Source organism: Chionomys nivalis, chromosome 4 (genome assembly GCF_950005125.1).
Source record: "Chionomys nivalis chromosome 4, mChiNiv1.1, whole genome shotgun sequence".
NCBI classification, from domain to species: domain Eukaryota; kingdom Metazoa; phylum Chordata; class Mammalia; order Rodentia; family Cricetidae; genus Chionomys; species Chionomys nivalis.
In genome coordinates, this window is record NC_080089.1 from 52,340,906 (window position 1) to 52,363,463 (window position 22,558).

Below are 22,558 nucleotides of genomic sequence, written 5' to 3' on the forward strand. Positions count from 1 at the left end.
TTTTCCGCCTGTCTTCCTGGTTACAACGCTTCCCACCCTCTTAAGGTGTTGGTTTGGCACGTGACGCGTTCCCTGCCTGGCGAACCATTAAGATTGAGTTGCGGCGCTAAATCAAAGGTGTTGGAGGTCACTGTCCCTGAAAAACGAGCCTCAGCAAGCAGCTGCTGGGGCGTGTGTTGAGGCTCTGGGACTTCGCGGAGCACCCGGATTTTTCTTTACTTTCGGCTTTTCTCTGATGAAATAAGAGCAAAATGTGGATCAGTGGAACTGAACCTTCCAGAGCCACTTGCCAAGAATACTCTTCGTCGGTGAGTTGCTTTAATAAACGAAACAAAGCATTGGGGACAACTGTTTGGGAGGTTTAAAACTGAAAAATATTTCATGGTTTGTCGAAACTATTTCGTTCAAGGAGAAAGGTTGATTGCCAGCGAGTTGGGGAATGAAGGTTTTCACTGTGATTTGTATCTCAGGCAACTGGATTTTCTTTAAGGGAGAGTTATAGAGCAGAACGAGATGACTTGGGAACCTGGGGAAAGTGAAAGAAACGTGCGTACTCCATAGGCAGGTTTGTTGGTTTTGTTTTGCTTTTTGTTTGTTTTTTGTTGTTGTTGGTTTTTGGTGTTTTTTTTTTATTTGGTTGCTGTTGTTTGAATTTTATTTTGTTTTGTTTTTTTTGGGGGGGTGCATTTTTGTTTTTTTGCGTTTTTGTTTTGTTTTGTTTTTGTTTGTTTGTTTTTTGGTTTTCTTCCAAGCTCCTGTTACAGATTGCTGCAAAAGTGGATCAAGGAAGATAATAGATCTTAAGATCTAGGATCTTCATTTATGGTATGTGTTTTAGCCAGAGGGCAAAAAGAAAACAGAAAACTTGCAGGCTCTGTTCAGCAGATGTCCTTGTCTGATACCAAACGCCTGAGCTGCTGACTGCAACCTGGAGACAGGTGACAAACGTCATCGCTTCAGTACTTCCCAGACATTGGCGTCTTTAAATACATCTTTCTTCCTTTAAAAAAAAATTGATTTTCTTTTGTTATTATTACTGTGTGTCTGAGAAAGAGAGAAAGACAAGATAGAGAGGAGGTGTGCCTGGATTATAGCACACGTGTAGCAGAGGTCAGAGGACTACTTCCAGGAGCTGGTTCTGTCCTACTATGTGGGTTGGAGATCAACTTCTGCCATCAGCCTTGGCAGCAAGTTGTACTTTGACCCACAGAAACATCTCACCAACCCCAAATACGTCTTACTTTCAAACTTTAAATGGGAATATCTAATGTTTATCTTAACGTGACCATTCATAGTAATGTCTTTTATTTACTTGCTTGCTTTTGTTTTTTCTTTTGAGATAAGGATATATATTGTAGCCTTGGCTGTCCTAGAACTCACATAGCCCAGGCTCACACTGATATTCCCGTCTCTACCTTGACAAATATTTGTTCTGCCAGGATAGAATGCAATGAAGGATAAACACTGGTGTTTATACTCACAAGGCCTCAGAGGATTGTCCAAAACGCATGCTTTTTATTTTAAAATTGGAACTTGACTCCAGTGTTCAGATCGAAATCTCAAGTGTGAGAGGAAAAAACATTTTTACCATCGTGGGGAGGTCTCATAAGGCAGCTAATATGAATTCATGGCTTCTCTAATCCCAGGCAGCATTTCCCTTTAGCAGTTCTGATCTTCAGAACACAGAAACAACCTTTAAAATACTTTCTGATCCAGGAACTCTTTCTTGCCTGAGCTCTGAGGAAGAGTCTGTGGTGGGATCTGGGAAGCTTGGTTACACAGGACAGACAACCTTCAGGTTTCCGCTTCCTGAAAGCCATCGAAGGCTTGACTGCTTGGTGCCCTGGAGAACAAGTCAGCAAAGCAATTTAGAGAATATTTTTTCACATTAATGAGTTATTTGAATTCCTTATAATTTATACTACAATGTTAATTTTTGAAGCAACTTACTTTTCAGTTTATTTTCATCTTTTTCTTTTATCAAATCATATTTGTGGTTATCATTGTAGCAAATGCACAGTTGAATACCAGGCACAAAAGTCAACATCAAAGTTATTAATATAGCTATAAGATATGAATAAATGATGTAGAGGCAATTACATCTCTGGAAGATAATTCAGAGTTAGAGGACGACCTTAATTTGGATTTTCAGAGTGGTATTTAGACAAAAAACAAAAACAAAACATCAAACTTTATATAAAACTCTTGATAATCAGGTAAATAATCATCCTCCTTCACCTCCTCCTCTTCTTCTGCATTTCTTTTTTGAAACAGTTTCTCTGTGTACTCCTGGAGCTCATTCTGTAGACCAGACTTGCCTTGAACTCACAGAGATCCCCATGCCTCTCAAATACTGAGATTAAAGGCATACACCACCATACCAAGATTATTTGCTTCTTTTAAGCTATGGCTGTTTGTTTTGTTTTGTTCTGTTTTTTGAGACAACGTCTTGTGGTGCCCAAGCTAGTCCCAAATTCACCGGGTAGCCCAAGCTGACCTTGAACTCACAATCCTTCGGCGTCAGCCTCCGGGATTCTGCGATTATAAACAAGTGCCACCAAGCTCAGCTCTGTGTTTTCCCTGAGAAATGTCCCTGCAAAGTAGACAACCTTTCTTAGAAAATAAAGTGGGACGTAGGTTTCATAATTTGTCACGATATCCTTGTTCACTTTAAGGACCAACCACTTAAAGCGGGATAGTTCCCCCTCCCTCTCCAGTTAATTCTCAACCCCGACCGAAAACCACAATATGATGAGAAGAAGCCTTGAGAGAGAGAAAAACCTAGATCCGTGTAACTTTTATTATAGTGTATTTTGTTGTCCCCGTTTGTTATTCGTTGGTGATATCTTTCTCTTCCTGTGCCTAAGATATGAATTAAGCTTTAACATAGGTGTTTATGTATAGGAAAATAAAGGTTAGTACAGGATTTTGTACTGTCTATGGTTTTTAGTAGCCACTTGGGAACCTTAGAATGTATCTCTCACACAAGGATAAGAGAATCTTATGAAGGGTTTTGGTGGTGGTGGTGGTGGTGGTGACGTGTGTGTGTGTGTGTGTGTGTGTGTGTGTGTGTGTGTGTGTTGTGTGTGTGTGTATGTGTGTGTGTGTGTGTGTGTTTGTAGTAGTCCAGGCTGGCCTGGAACTCTGTGTGCCCCTGTCTGGCCTGGATTCCATGGCAATCTTCTTACCTGAGCCTCCTGAATGTTGAGATTCCAGACATGAGCAACCAGGTCTAGCAATATGTGGAATCTTGAAATTTTGGTTTATTACATTCAATGGAAAAAAATGGGAACACAGTAATTCCATAAATTATAAAATGTTCAAGTGATTTCTGCTTCACACATGTCCTCCCCCTCCAAATCTCATACTGTCCAGATTTCCCGTTATGACTTAAATGCTATTTGCAAATGAATGAACTGCCTCAAACCACAGGAAGAAAGAAAAGCATTTGTGTTTGTTGTTTATTTGTTGCTGTCCGTGTGTTCAAGATGAGCCTAATGCAGTGCCTGCTGCTCCCCCCAACACCTTCCAGCAGAGGTGTCTCCTGGGTCGTTATGAGGTAGCTGGAGTCTGTGGCCTGTGGTGCTCTCTGCTTTCCCCCAGGTTCCCTCCCTAGAGTTTAGTAAGTGTCTATGGTATACAGCCTGGGCCCTCCAGCCTTCCAAGTAGCATCCTCAGCTACTCCTTTCTTGGTCCAGATTCCCAGTTCCAGAAATGACTCCCTCCTTGCCATGATGAGGCAATGTGTTTCGGCATGCTCCACCAGGAAGTCACCACCCTCTGTCCACCCACCACCTGAAGCCACAGCCATATATTCTCTTGCTTATTTCAATTTTAGGAATGTAGTTTGTTTGTTTTGTTTAACATTGCTCTTTCCCTTGGGTAGTCCCAAAATAAAAGCACGGGGAGCTAGTTTGCAAAGTCCTTGGATATTATGTACGTTCAAGCCTCCTTTCCTTGGAGGATTATCATAGTGTGTGACACAGAAGTGACTGTCCCCAACATGGCTACAGTTGGACTGGTAACTGGAGACTTTGGGGTGAGAATGCAGGTCCACTCTCCTGCTCCTTTAGGGGTGATGTTATTCCCTTCAAACGCAAGGAGCTTTGGTGGTTCCGCCTAGCCACTTCTCAGACATGCCCAAATTTGCCTGATCCATAGGGCGTACACAGCTTGGGCCTTTCAGCTGCAAACTCCCTTACGTAAGCAGAAAGGTCAAAGACTATTTTGGAAAGTTAAAAGATACATCATATTTTCCCTGAATTTAGATTCTCTCTGTGCCTCCCACTCTCTCTTTCCTTCTTTCCCCTCCTCATTTCCCAGCTGGAAAGTCTTGAGCTGAAATAGAGAAGACTCTAAGACCCTTAGCCAGAGGCCTCAGAGCGAGTGAGATCTTTCTCAGGCTGTGTTCTCTCTGTGGTCTCTGCCATGGCGTAGACAGAGGAGCACCAGGGAGAAGCAAGACATGGGGGACAGTCTGGCTTTTCCCATCCTGGGAAGCCAGTGACTTCCTGTTGATCCGGTTACCTTTATTAAGTCTGAGTCTCATGAGCAGTTTTCCATTGAGAGATGATCGGGTTGTGGAATCTGTCTTAGTAGACACAAGGATGGGAACCGAGAGCTTTCTTTTATTTCTCTGGGATAATCTGGAGCCCTGCAGAATAATTCATTCAGACCAAGGTAATGGCTGTAACAATTCCTAACGTGATGATAACAGTCAAGACGATAGCTTTACTTTCATGTAGTATCAAGTTCTTATCAAAGCCCTGCCCAGAATCAGACAGCACATTTACTGTGTTGGAGGTAAAATATGGACCAAAAACCAAGTCCCTTCCCAGAGGACCGTAATCTAATGAAGGCACCTGATTGTCCCGCGCAGCAGCTGGCCCGCCTCAGAACTGCTCTGCTCTATTCTTCCTTTTAGTTGTTGTTTTGGTTTGTTTGTTTGTTTGTCAAGACAAAGGGTTTCTCTGTGTAGCCTTGGCTGTCCTGGAACTCATTCTGTAGACCAAGTTGGCCTTCAACTCAAAGACCCATCTGCCTCTGCCTCCTGAGTGCTGGGATTAAAGGAGAGTACCACCAAATCTGTTCTTTAGCAATTCTGGCAAATGACGGTCAAGGAAGTCGTGTCCTTTGAACTCACACAGGGATTCCGTGTGGCCCAGGTGTAACCCAGGTCATAGCAGATAGACATGGTGAGTATCTGGGTGACTGAGGATCTTCCTGCCAGGAAGTTCTTAACTAAACTAGAGGATCCAGAGGCTTCCTGGAGGTAGAGGACCATACAGGTGACTAAGAGACAAGAGTCTATACCAAGCAATGATGTAGTAACCAGAGAAGGCCGAATCCATCTCGGTCACAGAGACAGAGGAAGTCAGTTCAAGTCAGCAGTATCTGGTTTTCATGTTAGAAAGATCCCTTCAGGTCCGCGGTTCCTCAGCCAAGGGCATGTGCGTACCCTGACAGACACTCAGCAATGCTTTAAGACGTGTCCAGTTTTCAGTGGCTGAAGTGAGGGTGGAGATCGGGGGTGCTAGGAACATTGAGGCCATTAAGACAGGCACATCAGGAAAAGCATCAGCAGTGCCAAAGAGGAAGAATCTTTGCTCCAATTTATAGCACAAACAATGGATTTGAGACCAGGCAGTGGTGGTGCACGCCTTTAATCCCAGCACTCGGGAGGCAGAGGCAGGCAGAACCCTGTGAGTTCGAGGCCAGGCAAGACTGCAAGAGCTAGTTCCAGGACAAGTAGGACCGTTACACAGAAAAACCCTGTCTTGAAAAACAAAACAAAACAAAACAAAAAAAGGATTTGAGGGAGAAACGTTGGAGTCAGCAGAGCAGGAATGTTGGCATGATGGAGCATAGCTGTGATCCCCTTCCTTCCAGCCTCAGCTACATGGTGAGTGTGAGTACAAGGCCAATCTGGGCTACATAAGACCTTGTCAAAAAACAAACAAAAAAAACCCAGACAAATGAAAATGAGAGTGAGAGTAAAAGCTAGGGTGGGAGGAGATTTATGATATTTAATCTTGGTTACCAACTTGACTGCATTTAGAGTCATCATGGATACATGCCCCACGTGTATCTTACCATGAGACAAATAAACCCTTCACCCCTACCCCTACGCTTGTCAGGTATTGATCACAAGAAACCACTTGCTACCTTACTGGGATAACAAATGTAAAAATGAACAGAGCTGTGCAGGATTTTGAGTGGAATCATGACATTGTCATAATCAGATGAGGTGGGTGAGGAGGAAGGAGAAGCAGAGGTGAGATTCCTTCCACTTTGCCTTGAGGAACTAGGTGGATGGTGGATGAAAGGAAGAGCCAATGGGAGCAGCAGAATGACCACATTCATTGACTTAACCAGACAGCACGTGAATTCCACAGGACCAGCATAGACAGGACTCTCCTCCACACGCTGGGTTCTTGTAAGGGTGAGACAAAATCAGAGGGCAAGAAAAAGGCTACAGTAGAGAAGACCCATATGGTGTGGGAGTCTCTGTGAGGGACAGGGCTTTAGCGTAAGTCTGGTTCAGTCTTCTGGAAGAAGTGACCTCTATATCATCCTTTAAGTGTAAGATAATTGTCCAGGAAGAAGAGAGTATCTGCAGAAGCTCGGGTGTCTGATAAATTCCCTCTGGCCGAGGGGCCAGAGGGAAGTTGGGTGTGTAGAGACTAGGTTGAGTAGGGTTTTGTGGATACAGAGAATAGCCTCACCTTTCACTACGAAGCAAGTAAAAGTTTGCAAGAAGAGTTCAGTTTGTCCTGATCACTGTGGCTCATGTACAGAGATGGCTTGGGACAAGCTTGGAGACATCAGGACAGTGAAGGGTTACTGCGCTAGAAAGGCAAGAGCTGATGGGTGATGCTGGGACCAGGGTTATGGCAGCTTGATGCAGAGACAGAGATGGATACTGAGTTGGAGTCAGTAGGGTTTGTTGACCGGATAGAAATGAGTGAGGATGGAAATACATGAAGTCCATGTCTAACTCATGGGGTCTGAACTGCCTGTGACCCGATAGGTGGATCTTCTCAGTGATCCAAGAGTTAGAAAAGCATATTCCCGAGCCCTGCCCTGCCCTGTTGCATGAGGATTTCTAAACAGCATCTGCAAAGGCGTGGAAATGAGAGGATAATTGAGGTGGAACTAAATTGACAGGTCAGGATGCCTAGGAGGAGAGCTGAGAGATAAGGTTGGGTGGGTAAGGGCTTGCTTAAGAGGTTCACCAGATAAAACGAAAGCCCTGGGCTAGTGAGCTACTTCTATAGGTAAAGACACTCGCCACCAAACCTGATGACCCGTGTGATGCCCAGAACACACGCAGTGGAAAGACAGAACCAACTCCTAGAAATTGTCCTTTGACCTCTATGTGCACTTGTGTACATGTGCTTAAACACACACAAAATAAATGATTAAATAAACGTAATAACAAAAACTTTTTTTAAAGAGAAAAGCCTTGTGTCATGTTAAGATTTTAAACAATTCCCTCCGGGATTTCTAGGTGGGGACTGAAAAGACGGAGTCTGAATTTTACAAAGATCTCCCTGGTGTTGGCGTGAAGGGTGGAGGGGTTCCAGAAGAGAAGCAAGATTAGTATCAGGCAGGATGACTGGAATGGAAGGGGTGAGGGCATTTGTGAGAGATTCCTGAGGTGTGACATCATTACGGACTTGGAGGTCAATGCAGAAGGTGAGCTATTTTCGCCAAGTCCAGAGGGCTTTTTCCAACACAGCCTTCGTGACACCAGAGATGCTTGCGAAGGCCTCCCAGGCAGCTGGACGTTCCCCTACAGAGTGAACGGTAGCACACACAGCAAGGCACACACCAGATGAATGCACATCCTTCGACTCTGTGCCTTTGCACGTGATGGCGATCTGTTCTGTCTGTGACACAGATGTCCTCTGTCCCTTTGGTGCCATTTCCTGCCCGCTTGCCACTCTCAGCATCCTACCCCTGCTGCACTGATTCCGAACCAGATGGGGACCTAGTGAGATAGTGCGAGGCCGGCTGTGGGGTGCAGTGAGGGCTGCAGCCACTAGGATTATAAAAAGAACAAGGACTGGCACCATCTGGGTTGTACTCTTGGCTTGCGGCTAACTGCATTGCTTGCCAGTTCCTACCCAAACTGGTAATATTCCTATCTCCAAGCCTTTTGTTCTGGGACAGTGTGTTTATCTATTTATTTTAATTTTATTTATTTATTTTTAAATTCTATTTATTTTTAAGTTTTATTTATCTTTTATGTGTTTGGGTGTTCTGTCTCCAAATATGTCTGTGTATCAGGTACGTGCCTGGTGCCTATGGAGCCAGAAGAAGGTGTTGGATCCCCTGACAGGGTTATGAGCCGCCATGAGAATCAAACCTGGGTCCTCTGGAAGAGCACCCGTGCTTTTAACTGCTGAGCCAGCTCTCCAACCCTTTATTGTTTGCTTGCTTGCTTGTGAGACAGGGTCTCATTATGCAGGCCTGGCCAGCCTGGAACTTGCTGTGTAGATCAGACTGGCCTCCAGCTGTGCATTGTCCTCTGCCTCCAGAGTGCTGGGAATGCAGGCCTGCACGAGGGCATCAGGCTGCCAGCTTTTACCCATCCTGCCCTTTGGTCTCCACGGCAGTTCTCCACCACCGTCTCCCTCCTGCCTCGTCGGGGCGTCCACTGGAAGTGCGTGTGTCCGCTCCACACTGTCCACGCATTAGCTCACCCGCTATGTTCTCCTTCTCAGGGCTAATGTGGTTTCTCAGCTCTTTGTGCTTCCTTTGGGTGAAAGTGCTCTGAAAACACAGACTGCCTCTCTCGGCCGCATTTGTTTCCTTCAAAGATTTCAAAACAATACTGGTTTGTGTACACAATACTTGTAGGAGGAATGTAGCTTCGACAGGCATAGACGGGAAGAACAGAAGCAGATGAGGCAACACACGCCTGTAATCTCAGGAGCAGATGCAGGGTTATGGCAGGTTCGAGGCCTGCCTGCTTTACATAGTGAGTTCAGGCCAGCAAGAGAAGCATAGTGAAACTTTGACTCACGAGGCAAGTGAATCAACACGGTGCACCCGCCCCAATCCAAAAACCTCAAACTTGAAATTTTAAATATTGTTTACATTTATTTGCTTGTTATTTATTGAGTATGTACGCGGGTCTGTGTGTGCTGTAGCATGTGTGTGGAGGTCAGGGGAACAACTGTCTAAGGAGGATCTCTCCTGCCACTGTGTGGGTTTAGGGGTTGAACTCAGGCCACCAGACTTGATGGTATGTGCCTTTACTGGTTAAGGCCTCTCGCTGCCCATCCCCTAAAATTTGAACCTGTTGATGATTCTACAGATATAAAATTCCACATCCAACCACATGACCTTGTGTGATAGGCTGCAGTTGGATTACATCATCTTCAGGCACCACGTGTAAGATGTTTCTCAAACAAATGAATTTTCTGTTTATACTTGGGTCCCATTCCCAACCCATCTCCTTAATTAGTGCAAATATTCAAATTTTAAACAGAACTGAGCTTATTGGCACAGGCCTATAATTCTAGCTACTTAAAACCCTGAGTCAGAACTGGGCGGTGGTGGTGGACTCCTTTAATCACAGCACTCAGAAGGCAGAGGCAGGTGGATCTCAGTGAGTTTAAGGCCAGCCTGGTCTACAAAGAAAGTTCCAGGACAGGCAAGACTGTTATACAAAGAAACCCTGTCTCAAACAAAATAAAACAAAACACCCGAGTCAGATAGAGTCCAGATTCAAGATTAGCCTTGGCAACTTAGTGAACCCTTGTTTCAAAAACAGACAGGAAAGAAGGGACAGAGGGAGAAAGGAGGGAGGGAGGGAGGGAGGGAGAGAGGGAGGGAGGGAGGGAGGGAGAGAGGGAGGAGAGAAAAAGGAAGAAGAGAAAGAGAGAGGAGGGAAAGGAAGGAAAGAAAAATTAAAACACTTCTGGTCCCAAGGACACTGGGTAAGGAATCCTGACCTGTGTTTGACATGCAGATATTATTAGTATAACTTATATTTCAGGATAATATGAAAAAAATCCACAACATTAATTCGTTTTCTGGTCGAAATTTGAACTCAACTATAAAACAGCTATGGATGTCTTTAAAATAGAAAGCCGTTGGTGTCCGGCTTTAATGGTCAACTTTCACTAAGTATGAAGCGATGAAGCAGATGGCGGATAGCTGTTGCCCAGCTCCTTTTGACTGCTCCCGTCCACAGTCCCAGCTTGTGTAACTCTGGACTCCCTTGCTGCTGCCTTGGTGGAGGAGGTGGCCTAATTTCACAAAGAGCTATGAGTCATGGCAGTCTACTGACCCTGAATAGGATCAGGAAGAGCACACGTTGGCACAGGATTACAGACTGACAAGCTCAGCGCCTGTCTTTTCTCATTTTTATAATTATTTACTTTGTGGGGGAGATGGCGTGTGCAGACCGCAGCATGTCTGTGAGAGTCAGAGCATAATGTGTAGAGCTGTTTCTCTCTCCCCATCATATGGGTCCACGGATCCGACTCTGCTCAGCAGGTTTGGTGGCAAGTGCCTTTGCCTGCTGAGTCATGCTGCCAGGCCAGCTATAAACTTAAAGAGCCTGCACCCAGTTCCCAGCTGGGACACTGACTCTTTCCTGAGCTCTGTCTCCCAAATTCACTGCACTTTTTTATCATCAGTGAAATGGAAGCACCCATGATCTCTGCCCTGAAGGTGTGGGACATCTGAGTGAAATCCGTGTGGGACACACTGATGAGTAAACATTCAGCAGTTGTGGACGGTTTGTCACGTGCTCAAATGCAAATCCACTTGGGCGGCAAAAGTAGGAACATCAGCTCTAAGCTACCATGCAAAAGTTTTCTGAAATTTTGCTCAGTGAGGCGTCCTTCAGTAGAAAATGCTTCTTATCCTCTCTGGATAGTGAGCTGTAATGGTAAATGTACTGTTACTGGTTTTTATTCCTGGTGAAAGTCAACCTCTTCAAAGAAATGATTTTAAATTCTTCCCACAGGTGTGATGACCGTGTGGCGCCTCCTGTGTCTGTGAGGGACACAACTGCCGTAGTATCCGGGGAATCAAAGGTAAATGCTAGACTCCAGTTAGAAAAGCTGTGTCTGAACCTTCAACAGCTGGAACAGCTGGGCCTCCAGCTGACCCGCCCTGATGTGCTCTTTGCATGTAGACCCCAGTGAACTGCTCCCTGCTGAACTTTTACCCTAGCGCAGCAGTGAACTGGGGTGGCACCCACTCTGCCTCTACTTCTGGTTTCTAAGAAGACAAGGTCATGGTTCTAGATGCTTCTGTGCTCTCAGTTCTGCTTGGAGGAATGCTTGAGCATCCCCCGATGTTCATGAGTCTAGGGATGTGAAGAAGATGTAGAGTCTGTAGAAAGAGCAAGGTGGGTGTCTGTGATATATAACGTGTCAGGATAACATGGCATTCTTGAGATTTGAAACTCGAATCTGAGGATCAGCAGATATTTTCCTTTGAGACTCTTGACTGTCGCTTTCAATGAACTATTTCAATGAGCTCTAAGCATATAAGGGACTTGCCAGTGAGCAACTGAGAGTGACTAGAAGCTCTCACCAGTGACAAAAGGAAAAGGAAGGAAGTTCTGCCTGAAGCTAGAACTGTGTTTGGTACCCTGGAAGCTGACCACTGATGCCACAGGAATTCTTGCCAAGATCTGAGGTGATGAACTTCCCACCACTTGATTGGCAGCCAGGCAGGAATGATTCAGAGGATGTTAGTATTTTGTGTGAGGTTTACTATCGAATGACCCTCCTCTCAGAAGAGACAGCAGTTGCTATTTAAACATTCACGCAACTTAAAAGAAGCAAAGCATTTCAGAAGCATGGAATGGAAACTTAAAGATCACCTAGCCCAAGATTCCTCCCAGACTCAGCACCGTGGGCACAATCTAATGTACTGCGTGATGTGTACCAGAGTCTCTCTACTCTGTATACATAGCACGTTCAAGACCAGCCTGAGCCTGGGCTATACAAGACTGTATCTCAACACACATGTACACTTGCATGTGCATGCACCAGACAAACCCACGGTGTGGCAATGCGTGCCTGTAATTCCAAAACTTGGGAGGTGGAGGCAGGAAGGTCAGAAGTTCACAGCAGTCTCTTCTACATACCAAGTGGAAGGTTAACTCAAGCTATTTTAAAAAAAAAAAAAAAATGTGTCCTGGGCCAGCTAATTGTTCTTAGTTTTTCTGAACGCATTCTCACTTAGCTTGCTACCACCAGCGTTGTTATCTGGAGGGACGCATCTCCAATGTGGCATTTACCAAGTAGATAGCATCTCAGTTCTCTGTATTTATCCCTCTGGGATAGCTAGCATGTGAGTCCAGGACCTGAAAGCAGGAACAAATACATGATTTTTAAGCCACAGAGCCCGGAGCATGTTGCTGAATGTAATCTCTCCTGGGAAGCAGACACAGAACAAATCTGGGAGCACCTTGAAATTTTAATTTGTTGACTTTACCAAGGCGTTTGATAATATCAGGCAGCGTGGGTTCCAGCTCCCACAGCCGCTCTGCAGGTTTGGCTGCCCTAGGAAGTTCTCAAATGTTTGAAGGTTACCCTCTGACAGGAGCTCTGTTTGTTTAGGTATGTCAACACTACAGACAGTATCAGCAGAGGGCATTGCCATTGTGTTAAAGGGCTTGTTTCTCTCCTTGGCTTTTATGTTCCCTGTTTCCTGAAAGTCCTACATCCTGCAGTGTACTGTGGGGAATCTGCCTTGCTCTTAAGTTCAACACACTCTCAGGAGTTTTCCAGAAAGTTCTCCATAACCCAAGAATGGTATCAGTCAGTGTGAAGGACTCGCCTAGGGCCTGGACCCCATTCTCAGCAGCTCCCTGCTATTAAATCAGTCAGTCTTCTTAGCAGAGGAAGTATTGCTTTGTTACTGGCTTTAATTTCATTTTACCAACAAAGTCACTAAGGCGCAACAAGGTTAAGTAATTTTCCCAGAACCATGTAGACCAGTGGTTCTGAGCCTTCCCAATGCTGTGACCCTTTAATACAACTCCTCATTTATAGTGACCCCCAACCATAAAATTATTTTTATTACTACTTCATAACTGTAATCTGCTACTGTTATGAATTATAATGTAAATATTTGATATGCAGGGTGTCTGACAGGCAACCCCCTGTGAAAGACTGAAAGAGTCATTTGGCTTCCGTAGGGGTCGAGACCCACAGGTTGGAAACCACTGATGTGGCTAACCCTGCCTGGGAAGAACCAGGCTTTGACTGTGTCACATTTTATGTGTAACCACCATGCTGTCCTCCCTCCAGCATGCTTTTCTGAGTTCTAATAGAGAAAAATCAGAGACAGGGTTTCTCTGTGTAGCCCTGGCTCTCCTGTAACTCGCTCTGTAGAACAGGCTGGCCTTGAACTCACAGATCAGCCTGCCTCTGCCTTCTGAGTGGAGAATTCTTTTCAATAGCTCAATTATGTTATAATTTTTCTAGTAGCCTCCCCTCTGTGGTTTCCTGTCTTGGCGTGTTGTAAGTCAGTTCCTAACTACGTGCACAGCGTCACTCCACACGGGAGGCCAGGGAGTGTTTAAGGTGAGGTTCCTCCTTTCAGATGGATTGTCATGTTGATATGAGCATTAGCAAAAGTCACAGATCAGGGCTTGGGATAGGGTCAGATGGGTGTGACTAGCCGCCCGCTGCAGAAGTCATTCCTGTGATGTCAGTATGACACTTATCTGAATTTTAGTTGTTTTATCCCCAAAATGGGAATGATCCTTAACTAGATCATACATTTGTTATAACGATCCAAGGAGAAAAGATATGGGAAATAATATCATATTAAAAAGTAAGATGGCTTAGAGGGTAAAGAAACACACTTGCCACCAAGCCCGACAACCTCCACCTCCGGGACCCCGCATGGGAGAATGAAAGACCTGATTCCTAAAGCTCTCCTCTGACCTCCACAACCATGCCAGGGCACACACTCCCTCAAATAAATACATAGTTTTAAAGATTTATTAATTTATATTTTATGTCTGAGTGTTTAACTGCATGTGTGCCTGTACACCACCACATGCATGCATGCAGTGCCCACAGAGGTCAGAAGAAGACATTTGATCCCTTGGAACTGGAGTTCCAGATAGTTATTAGCAACTGTCTGGGTGCTGGGAATTGAATCCAGGTCCTCTGGAAGAATAACCAGTGCTCTTAACTGCCGAGTCATCTCTCTAGATCTACAATTATTTTTTAAAATGAATGAGTAATTGTGTTAAAAATAAGAATGTTAGCCAGGCGGTGGTGGCGCATGCCTTTAATCCTAGCACTTGGGAGGCAGGGGCAGGCGGATCTCTGTGAGTTGGAGGCCAGCCTGGTCTATAAGAGCTAGTTCCAGGATATGCTCCAAAGCTATAGAAAAATCCAATCTCAAAAAAATAAAAATAAAAAAGGAGGTAGCACAGATGAGTAGAAAAAAAGTGTATTAGAGGGGCAAGGGAGTGGCTCTGTGGGGAAGAACACTTGCTGTGTAAGCATGACGACCTGAGTTCAAATCTCCAGCTCCTACATAAGAGCCAGGTCACATTCCTGTGACTCCAGCACTGGGAGGTGGAAATTAGTCATGGGGGCTCACTAGCCACCAGGTCTAGCCAAAGCGACGAGCTTCAGATTCAGTGAGTGACCCTAGCCAGAGAATAACATGGAATGTGACAGAGGAAGGCATGACTTCCTCCTGACTTTGGTAGGTGCACACATGGGTATATGTACCTTCACACTTCATATACACATGCACATACATGCACACACCACGCTATCACCTCCACACACAAATTTTTAAAAACATTTTTGGGAAGTTCAGAAGGAGAAACTATTGCTGGGGTGGGGGCCGCCTTGAATTTGGCAGTAATCGCCCCTTGCAGACTACGTGTTGTGTTGGTGTTCATGATACAAATAAGAATTCATTGCCACCTCCGGGGTCTGACTCACCTGTCTGAATCCTTGCTTAGGAGAGTGAAATTTTTGGTAGGGAGGAGCGAAAGGGAGCTCGTGTCAGCAGAAGTGAAGAGAAACCAGCTTTGGACATGACGCTGTGCTGTGGAATGTCAGAGGTGTTGAGAAGGATGGCAGGAATGAGCTCTGCTTGAGGAGCGTTGGGAACAAGCTGCTGTGGGAGAGTAAGGCCTGGACTTTGGAGGACGAGTAGTCGTTTCTAAGAGAAAGGGTTGAGAAAGAACGAAAATCAAGGATACAGGGACAAAGGTCAAGAAATCCGTGATATTTGGGACACTGCGTCAGAGCTTGGAGCACAGGGAATCTGAACAGAGGGGGAAAAAGGCTTACGTCAAAAGCTGAGAAAGCACCTTGACATGATTTTGCTGTAAAGAGGAGTTTGAGCTTCACGCTCTTAGCGAAGAAGGGGAAATAAACTTCTCGTTTCATGGTGACCCTGCAGTAAGGAGGACAAGACTGAGCCCCAACCGAGGATCAATGTCTGTCTAGACTGCATCACAAAGGACTGCAGCTGCTCCCAAGGTACTGTGGGACCTGTATTTCATTGTTGAAAATTCCCGCTATCTGGATACAGCATTGCAATAGACCAAGAACTGCGGGATTCTTCCAGGAGTAGCGAGATTCAGTAGTAGTACCAACTTTGTGGGACTATTAAAATACTGAGAAGTATCCCACTCAAAGTCCTTAAAATAATAGCGTTGATAGTCAGCATTCACTTGCTTCTGGTTAAGGCAACAACTACAGACAATCTCACACGCTGCTCAAATAAAAAGAGTCTGGAGAGTAAAGGTAACACTTAGTCCTCTTTATGCCAGGTACCAACCACTGACCAGCTTCAGAGTTAATGCTGCATATTATTAGTAAAATCTTTGGGTTTTTCTTAGTCATTCAATTCACATCTCTTTACCAGAAGTAGCATGGGTGTGTTGAGTGCGTAGCGTTGGTCCTGATGAGAACCTAGTCCCCAGATAGAGGAACCTTCCAGCCTCCAGAGGCTCATCTCTCACTTGAGCCCCATTTCACTAAAAGTGTTTGCTATGCAGAATCATGATCCAGGAGGCCACAGGCCAGTACGCTGGTCTGCAGAGAGGAAATCCGAAGTTTGTTTGGGTGTTAAATGGTTAAGAGAGAATGGCGTTTGGTGACTTTCATCCAGGAAGCCTACACCAAGTATCAAAACTATAGGTTTGGGAATAATGGATTTATAGCACCTATAACAAGTTATTATTCAAATAGAGAATCGAGTCAGTGTTGTGGTACACACTTCTAATCACTGGAGAGACGGAGACAGGAAAATTGCTCTGAAGTTGAGGCCAGCCTGGTGGGCTACCTAGTTAGTTCCAAGTCAGCCTGGGCTACTGAGACCCTGTCTCAAAACAACAAAACAAAAATAGAAAGTTAAAGAGCCACGGAAGAGTACAAAAGAGAAGCCTCTTAATACTCTAGGGATAAAGAACTAACTTTAACCACTTTTTTCAAGTAATTAACTTTTATATTATATTATATTTTTATATTAGTGTGATAGGCTATATCCAGTAATGAATAAATTATCATGGGAGTGTTGTTTCTTTATTAGTCAGCCCCCTTTGTGGGTCTTCACTTACGCCTGTAAAGCTACAAACACAAATTCATGAGATCTGGGCAGGCTCCTGGAAGAAACAAGGGAGACGTGAGGGTGCAAGAGGACCCTGCCTTTCAGCCTATGGTGAAGGAATTTAATAATCATGGCCTTAGCAAGGTTAGGCCTTTGGCCTCGGCTTTATAAATAAGATGAGATGTGCTGTGAGGTGGAGAGGGGAGTCTAGAGAGCAGAGGGACTCGAAAGGCCAGGATGGGACGGCAGAGTGAGCTGGAGATACAGGGACAAGAACCAGGCAGGCGGAGCTGAGGCAGGGGCCTGGAAATGCAGGTCGGCTCTCGCACAGAACAGTGAAGGAGTGGCATGGGTAATTGTCCCAATGTTAGAAAGACAAACTAAGGTTGTAAGTAGGACAGTGATTGAACCTGATAGCAGCGTGAACACTTGCTAGTTGTTTGTTTTAAGGAATATAACTTTAGCTTTGCATCTGTCCTCTAAATCTTTTCAAAGGAGCAGTAATTTAAAAAGATAGGCAAAATCTTATCTTTCAATGCCTTCATTTCAGAACTACTGAATCTGCTCAGGATGGGAGGGGTTTGGGGGGGTCTCCATTCTTCTTGTCTTCCTCTTAAAATATAATCTGATTTGTTTTAAAAATTAACATGACTGTGATGATTTCCAGTCTGGCATCTCCATACTTTATTTTGTCTTGACCCTCATCCCCTGCTCGCTCACAGCCTCCTTTCCCTGTCCTCTGCCCTCTGGTCCCTTTCCTCCCTTCTATTTTCATGTCACGTGTATTCAATCACTCTCTTTGTTTCTTTCATGTTCTGTCATTCGGAATAGCCTCTGGATAGAAACACTATCTTTTCCAAAGCCCTTTGAGTTCGCAAAACTCAAGGTCCACCTAGATGGCGGCTAAGATGCTTTTGATAGAAAATGCAGAGTTAGGAAATCCAAAGTCCTAGTCGTTGGCGCCATGGAGACAGTATTCCCAACTTGAGAAAGGTTAATTTCCTGGTTGCCAGGAATCACCCTCCTCCCGTAAGGCCTGTTTAATTCTGTAGGAGTCTGCCTTAACACTGTTATTAAAAGAAAGAACATACATTGAATTATGTATAGGAGGTTATACATATGAATGTATGTGCAGGGAGTGTATATATGAATGTGTGTAGGATAGTGTATTACAAAGGAATATATAGGGGAGTGGACATATGAGTGTGTATGGGGAATATGCATATAGGGGCATGTATAGGGATAATGCATGTGAGGATATGTGTGGGGAACCGTGCCTAGGAGGATATGTTTAGAGAAGTGTGCATATGACAATATGTATAAGGGAACATACATGTTAGTGTGTGCGTAGGGGACCATACATACAAGTGCATGTGTTAGGATAATGTATGTGTGAATATCTGTCTAGGAAAGCAAGCATATGAGGGTATGTGTAAGGGAGTTCTTGATCCATTGTAAATGGCAAAAATAAAAAGACACTAAATTGAGACATAGTCAGAAAATTAATCAGCAGTTCCTAGACTAGAACCATTGATATTTTTAAGGGAACATATGAATATTTTAGCTAGAGAAGATGTGAAATCTCATATTTTAATTTTAAAATTGACAGGCAAAAATATACAATTCGCCGGTTGGAAATCAGCCAGTTGCCAGTGTGTTTGTCCCTAAGCCAGCCATCATGAGGGAGGAGAGTGGCATACCTCCACCCTGGGATTCTTCCCTGCTGGAGACTGAGCTTTTTCAAGGTAAGCTCACACATCAGATCTCCCTGGGAATACCAGGAACCACAGGGGCAAATGCTAAGGGTAGTTCTTACTAAAATGTTCTAAACAAATCAAGGCTTGAACTTAGTTTCTGAAGCCCCTTGCTGAAGTGAGTTTCATTCTATCCTATGAACCGAAACCTTGAAAAACCTTGTGGTTTAAATATAATCCAAGCAGATATTCTGAGATCAAAGCCTGGCAGACGTACAGGCTGATAATAATGTTTAATGTTTTACCTCAGGTGAAAAAGAAATGCCTCTATACAGCTTGCTCTGGAGAGTTTTTATTGTCCCTGATTAGTGGGGCATATGTGCACTGTGACGAAATCCAGCAGTCGTTAAACAATTCACCTGCGCTGACCTGGATTCCAGGGGGACGTAATGCAAATGAATCTCATTATGGATATCATGGTCCACCCTCTACAGGTTATCCTTAACACCATAAGACCGCCATTAGAAAAGTGAAATCCACGGTCATTCAGGGAAGTGAAGAAGGATATTCAGTTTACAGCTAGAACTCTCCCTGCTCCCTACCCTGGCAGGAGACTGGTGGCAATCTTGAGAGACTTAGGCTAGCTCTCTATCGAAGGACATCCTGGGGCAAGAAGGGCAGGGACCAGGGAGAAATCTCTTCTAAAGGAAGATTTTGTTTGAAGAGGATGGCTTCTAGATGGGTGTCTGGAAATAAAGGTGGGAGGCAGAGGACTGATTTCTCCAGCCTCTGAAGGAGTAAGAAAAAGAGTTAATGTGAAATTCTGAACGACTTCGAATGGGCGGATTTTGTTATGGCACAGGAATGAAGAGTGGTGAGTGTTCGCGGCAGGAGCCCAGGTAGCAGAATCTCTTGTGTTTTCTCTTCTAAATGTGTTTTGTTCTGTAGTCAACGTAAAATGTGGGGGGGGGGGGAGGGTATAAACAGCAAAACAGAGAATTTTATCATTTGTTTTAGACTGTCGTTTTGTCTTGTTGACCGTGTCCTTTGCTTTACAGAAGCTTTTCAGTTTCAGGAGGTCCCATTTACTAATTGTTTTTCTCAGTGTCTGTGCTGCTGGGGATATATTTAGGAAGTGGTCTCCTGTGTACTTCCCACTTTCTCTTCTATAAGGTTCAGTGTGGCTGGCTTTATGTTAAAGTCTTTGATCCATTTGGACTTGAGTTTTGTGCATGGTGATAGATATGGGTCTATTTTAATTCTTCTACATGTTGATATCCAGTTATGCCAGCACCATTTGTTAAATATGCTTTCTTTTTTCCATTTGATATTTTTTGCTTCTTTGTCAAAAATCAGGTGTTCAAAGGAGTGTAGATTAATATCCAGGTCTTCTATTTGGTTTCATTGATCCTCCTGTCTGTTCTTTTGCCAATGCCAGGCTGTTTTCACTGATTTTATTAACTCTACAGAGTTTTGTTTTCTTCTTTTTCCTTGCCTTATAATCTGACATATCTTTATAATTTTATGTGGGTTATTTCAGTGATAGGAATGATTTAGAATCCCTTCCTCAAACTGGGCAATGATGGCGTACGCCTTTAATCCCAGCACTCGGCAGAGGCAGAGGCAGGCGGATCTCTGTGAGTTTGGTGTCAGCCTGGTCTACAAGAACTAGTTCCAGGACAGGCTCCAAAGCTACAGAGAAACTCTGTCTCAAAAAACCAAAAAGAAAAAAAAGATCCCTTCCTCATTAGATCTTAGTGGTCAAGATGAGTCCTGTCTGTCAGCTCAAGAGCACTTACAGAGAAATCCAGAACAGAAGGGAAAAGATCCCTCTGGTCCCTGCCCAGATGTGATTTGTACATTACTTATACATTGCTACTGTACACATGCAGATGCTGACATGCCTTGCTCTCCATGATTTTTTAGTTAAAAAGCAAAACAAAACAAAACAAGAAAAACTTTAAATAACAAATAAGATAACTAATGTGGGTCATGTATATCATTTCAGAAGGAAATAATTCTGTAGACACAGATTCACAGCACTTTGGAAAATAGCTATTTCTGTGTCAGATATGATTTTTATTAACGAATGTTTCATCAATAAATACATAATCGATTATATTCATCATAAATTATATATGATGACAAGTCTTAGAAAAATCTAAAAGCTTTAAGGAGAGTGCAGTTATTTTAAAATCCTAACGGTTTAATAGAGGAAAAGGTTTACTATGCCTGAAGTGGCCGAGGTGATGCATGGTGACTTGTCAAAAGTTCCAGACTAAGATAATCAGTCACGCACACAGTCTGGCCTTGGCCTCCATCCTTCGTATTATAAGGAGGTCGCTGGGCCCTGGCTTGGACATCACCTTGTCCTAAGGTAAAAGTCAGCACTGTTTGACAACAGCAGCTTCGCCTCCTCATGAAGCTGTGTCTCATTGGCAGGGCTCAGGCCTTTTCTGCATTAAGACTCAGGAGACGTCTGGGTCCAAATCACTGCACTAAGTGACCTGGGCCTTTACTTGATTTCTCTTTGCCTCAGTATCCTCACTTATAAAGCAGAAATAGTAAAAATGGTTTAAGAAGCCCTGTAAGGATCTATAAGTATTTATTAATTGATGTTATGTGCCTGACACATGGGAAGTACTGTGTTACAATAGCTTCCAGGGAAAACAATCTACAGTTAACATATTATTTAATAATATTGTGTAAAACTTTAAATTTGGACACACATTGTCCAAATTTATCCAACTTTTTGTATATTATGTGGTAATAAATCTTTGCCTGTAATTCTGTTTTCTTAACAAGACAACTGAGAAATCATATACTGTTTACAGGCTTCTTTTATTGTAGTCTTATGATATGACCAAGGGTTGGACTATTACAGCAACCCAATGATATAAAAGAAAGAGAGAAGCATGATTAATAACCCCAGCTTGCCTAGTATTTCAGTGGCAAGCCCATATTGCAATCTGCGATAGTCTCTTCTGTTACTAACCCATGCTACACAAAGAGTAAACACACCAGATACATAGAGAGAAACTGGTTAGAATTCGTTAGGACAGATATAACTGTGTGTATGTGCACACATACATGGACATATGTAGAAAGGTTTGTGTGTATGCAAGTGTGTGAATATGTGTGTTCGTTTGCATGTGAAGGCCAGAGGTCAAGTTTGTATGTGGTTCCTCAGGAGCTAGCCACCTTGTTTTATGTGTTGTGTTCATGTATATATAGGTGGACACATAATGTCAAGACTGTCCTCCTAAGTGGCTTTCTATTTTTTATTTACATATGAATGTATTAGGGGTGTGTGTGCATATTTGCATGTATGTGAGTACAGCATCAGAGTTTGTGCATACGTGTGCACATGTATGAAGAGGCTCAGATTGGCATTGGATATCTTCCTTGATCGTTCTTCACTTTATTTATCAAGGTAGTGCATAGAAGCAAGTGTGCCATTATTCACATGAAGAGGTCAAAGGGCAACTCTCAGACATTGTTTCTCTCCACCTTTGTAAAGCCGGGTCTTGCTTGCTGTTTCTGTCATTGCATAGCATAGTCCATGGTAGCTGGCCCACAAGGTTTTTGGCCCATTCTCCTCTCCACTTCCCGTCTTGCTGTAGGGGTCCTGGCTACTCCTGTAGGTGTGTACCACCACATCCAGCTCTTTAAATGTCGGTTCTGAGGTCTGCGGTCATTAGAATTTTGTAACTGCTGAGCCATCTACCTCAGCTTCCACCGTGTTTTTTGTGACAGGGTCTCTCACTGAACCTGAAGCTCACGAATTTGGCTAGACTAACTGTCTAGTGAGTTCCAGGAACCCCCATCTTTGTCTCCCTGGCAGTGGGATTACACGCGCAGGTCATCACGCCTAGCCTTTTACACAGGCACTCAGGAGCTAAACTCAAACCTTCATGCTTGTGTGGCAACCACTCTACCAACTGAGCCACTAATCTGATCTCTGTCTAGTGGAGATGAGGTCTTCCTGGGACCTGGAGTTTGCTGATTAGGATAGGCTGACTGGCCAGCAAGTTTCAATGACTCACCTGTCTCTGCCCCCTCCCCACTACTACAGGGTTTATAAATCCATGCCACTATTCTAGCTTCTTTACATGAGTTCTGGGGATCGAATCCAGGTCCTCAGGCTTGTACAGCAAACATTTTAGTGACTGCGTTATCTCCTCAGCCCCCAAATATAGCTTTATATCCTTAACAGTATATGAAAAGAAAAAGAAAATTGCACTGCACTCTTGTAAAAATTAGGTTGTCATTAAAACATACTCAAGATTAAT

General features: G+C 43.9%; 1 protein-coding gene across 2 annotated transcripts in view; it reads left to right on the forward strand.

Moving 5' to 3' along the window:
• The window catches only part of Exph5 (exophilin 5), a 73,837-nt gene that overhangs the window by 41,719 nt on the left and 9,560 nt on the right, over nt 1–22,558 (forward strand). The window contains exons 1-3 of one of the 2 annotated variants that reach the window (XM_057766757.1): nt 183–308; nt 10,988–11,057; nt 18,182–18,317. In XM_057766757.1, the coding sequence (XP_057622740.1) occupies nt 18,251–18,317 (67 nt within the window). In that variant the 5' untranslated portion in view covers nt 183–308; nt 10,988–11,057; nt 18,182–18,250. Of the gene's footprint in view, nt 1–182; nt 309–10,987; nt 11,058–18,181; nt 18,318–22,558 lie in introns of those variants that run through there. The other variant, XM_057766756.1, reaches the window with a different exon arrangement.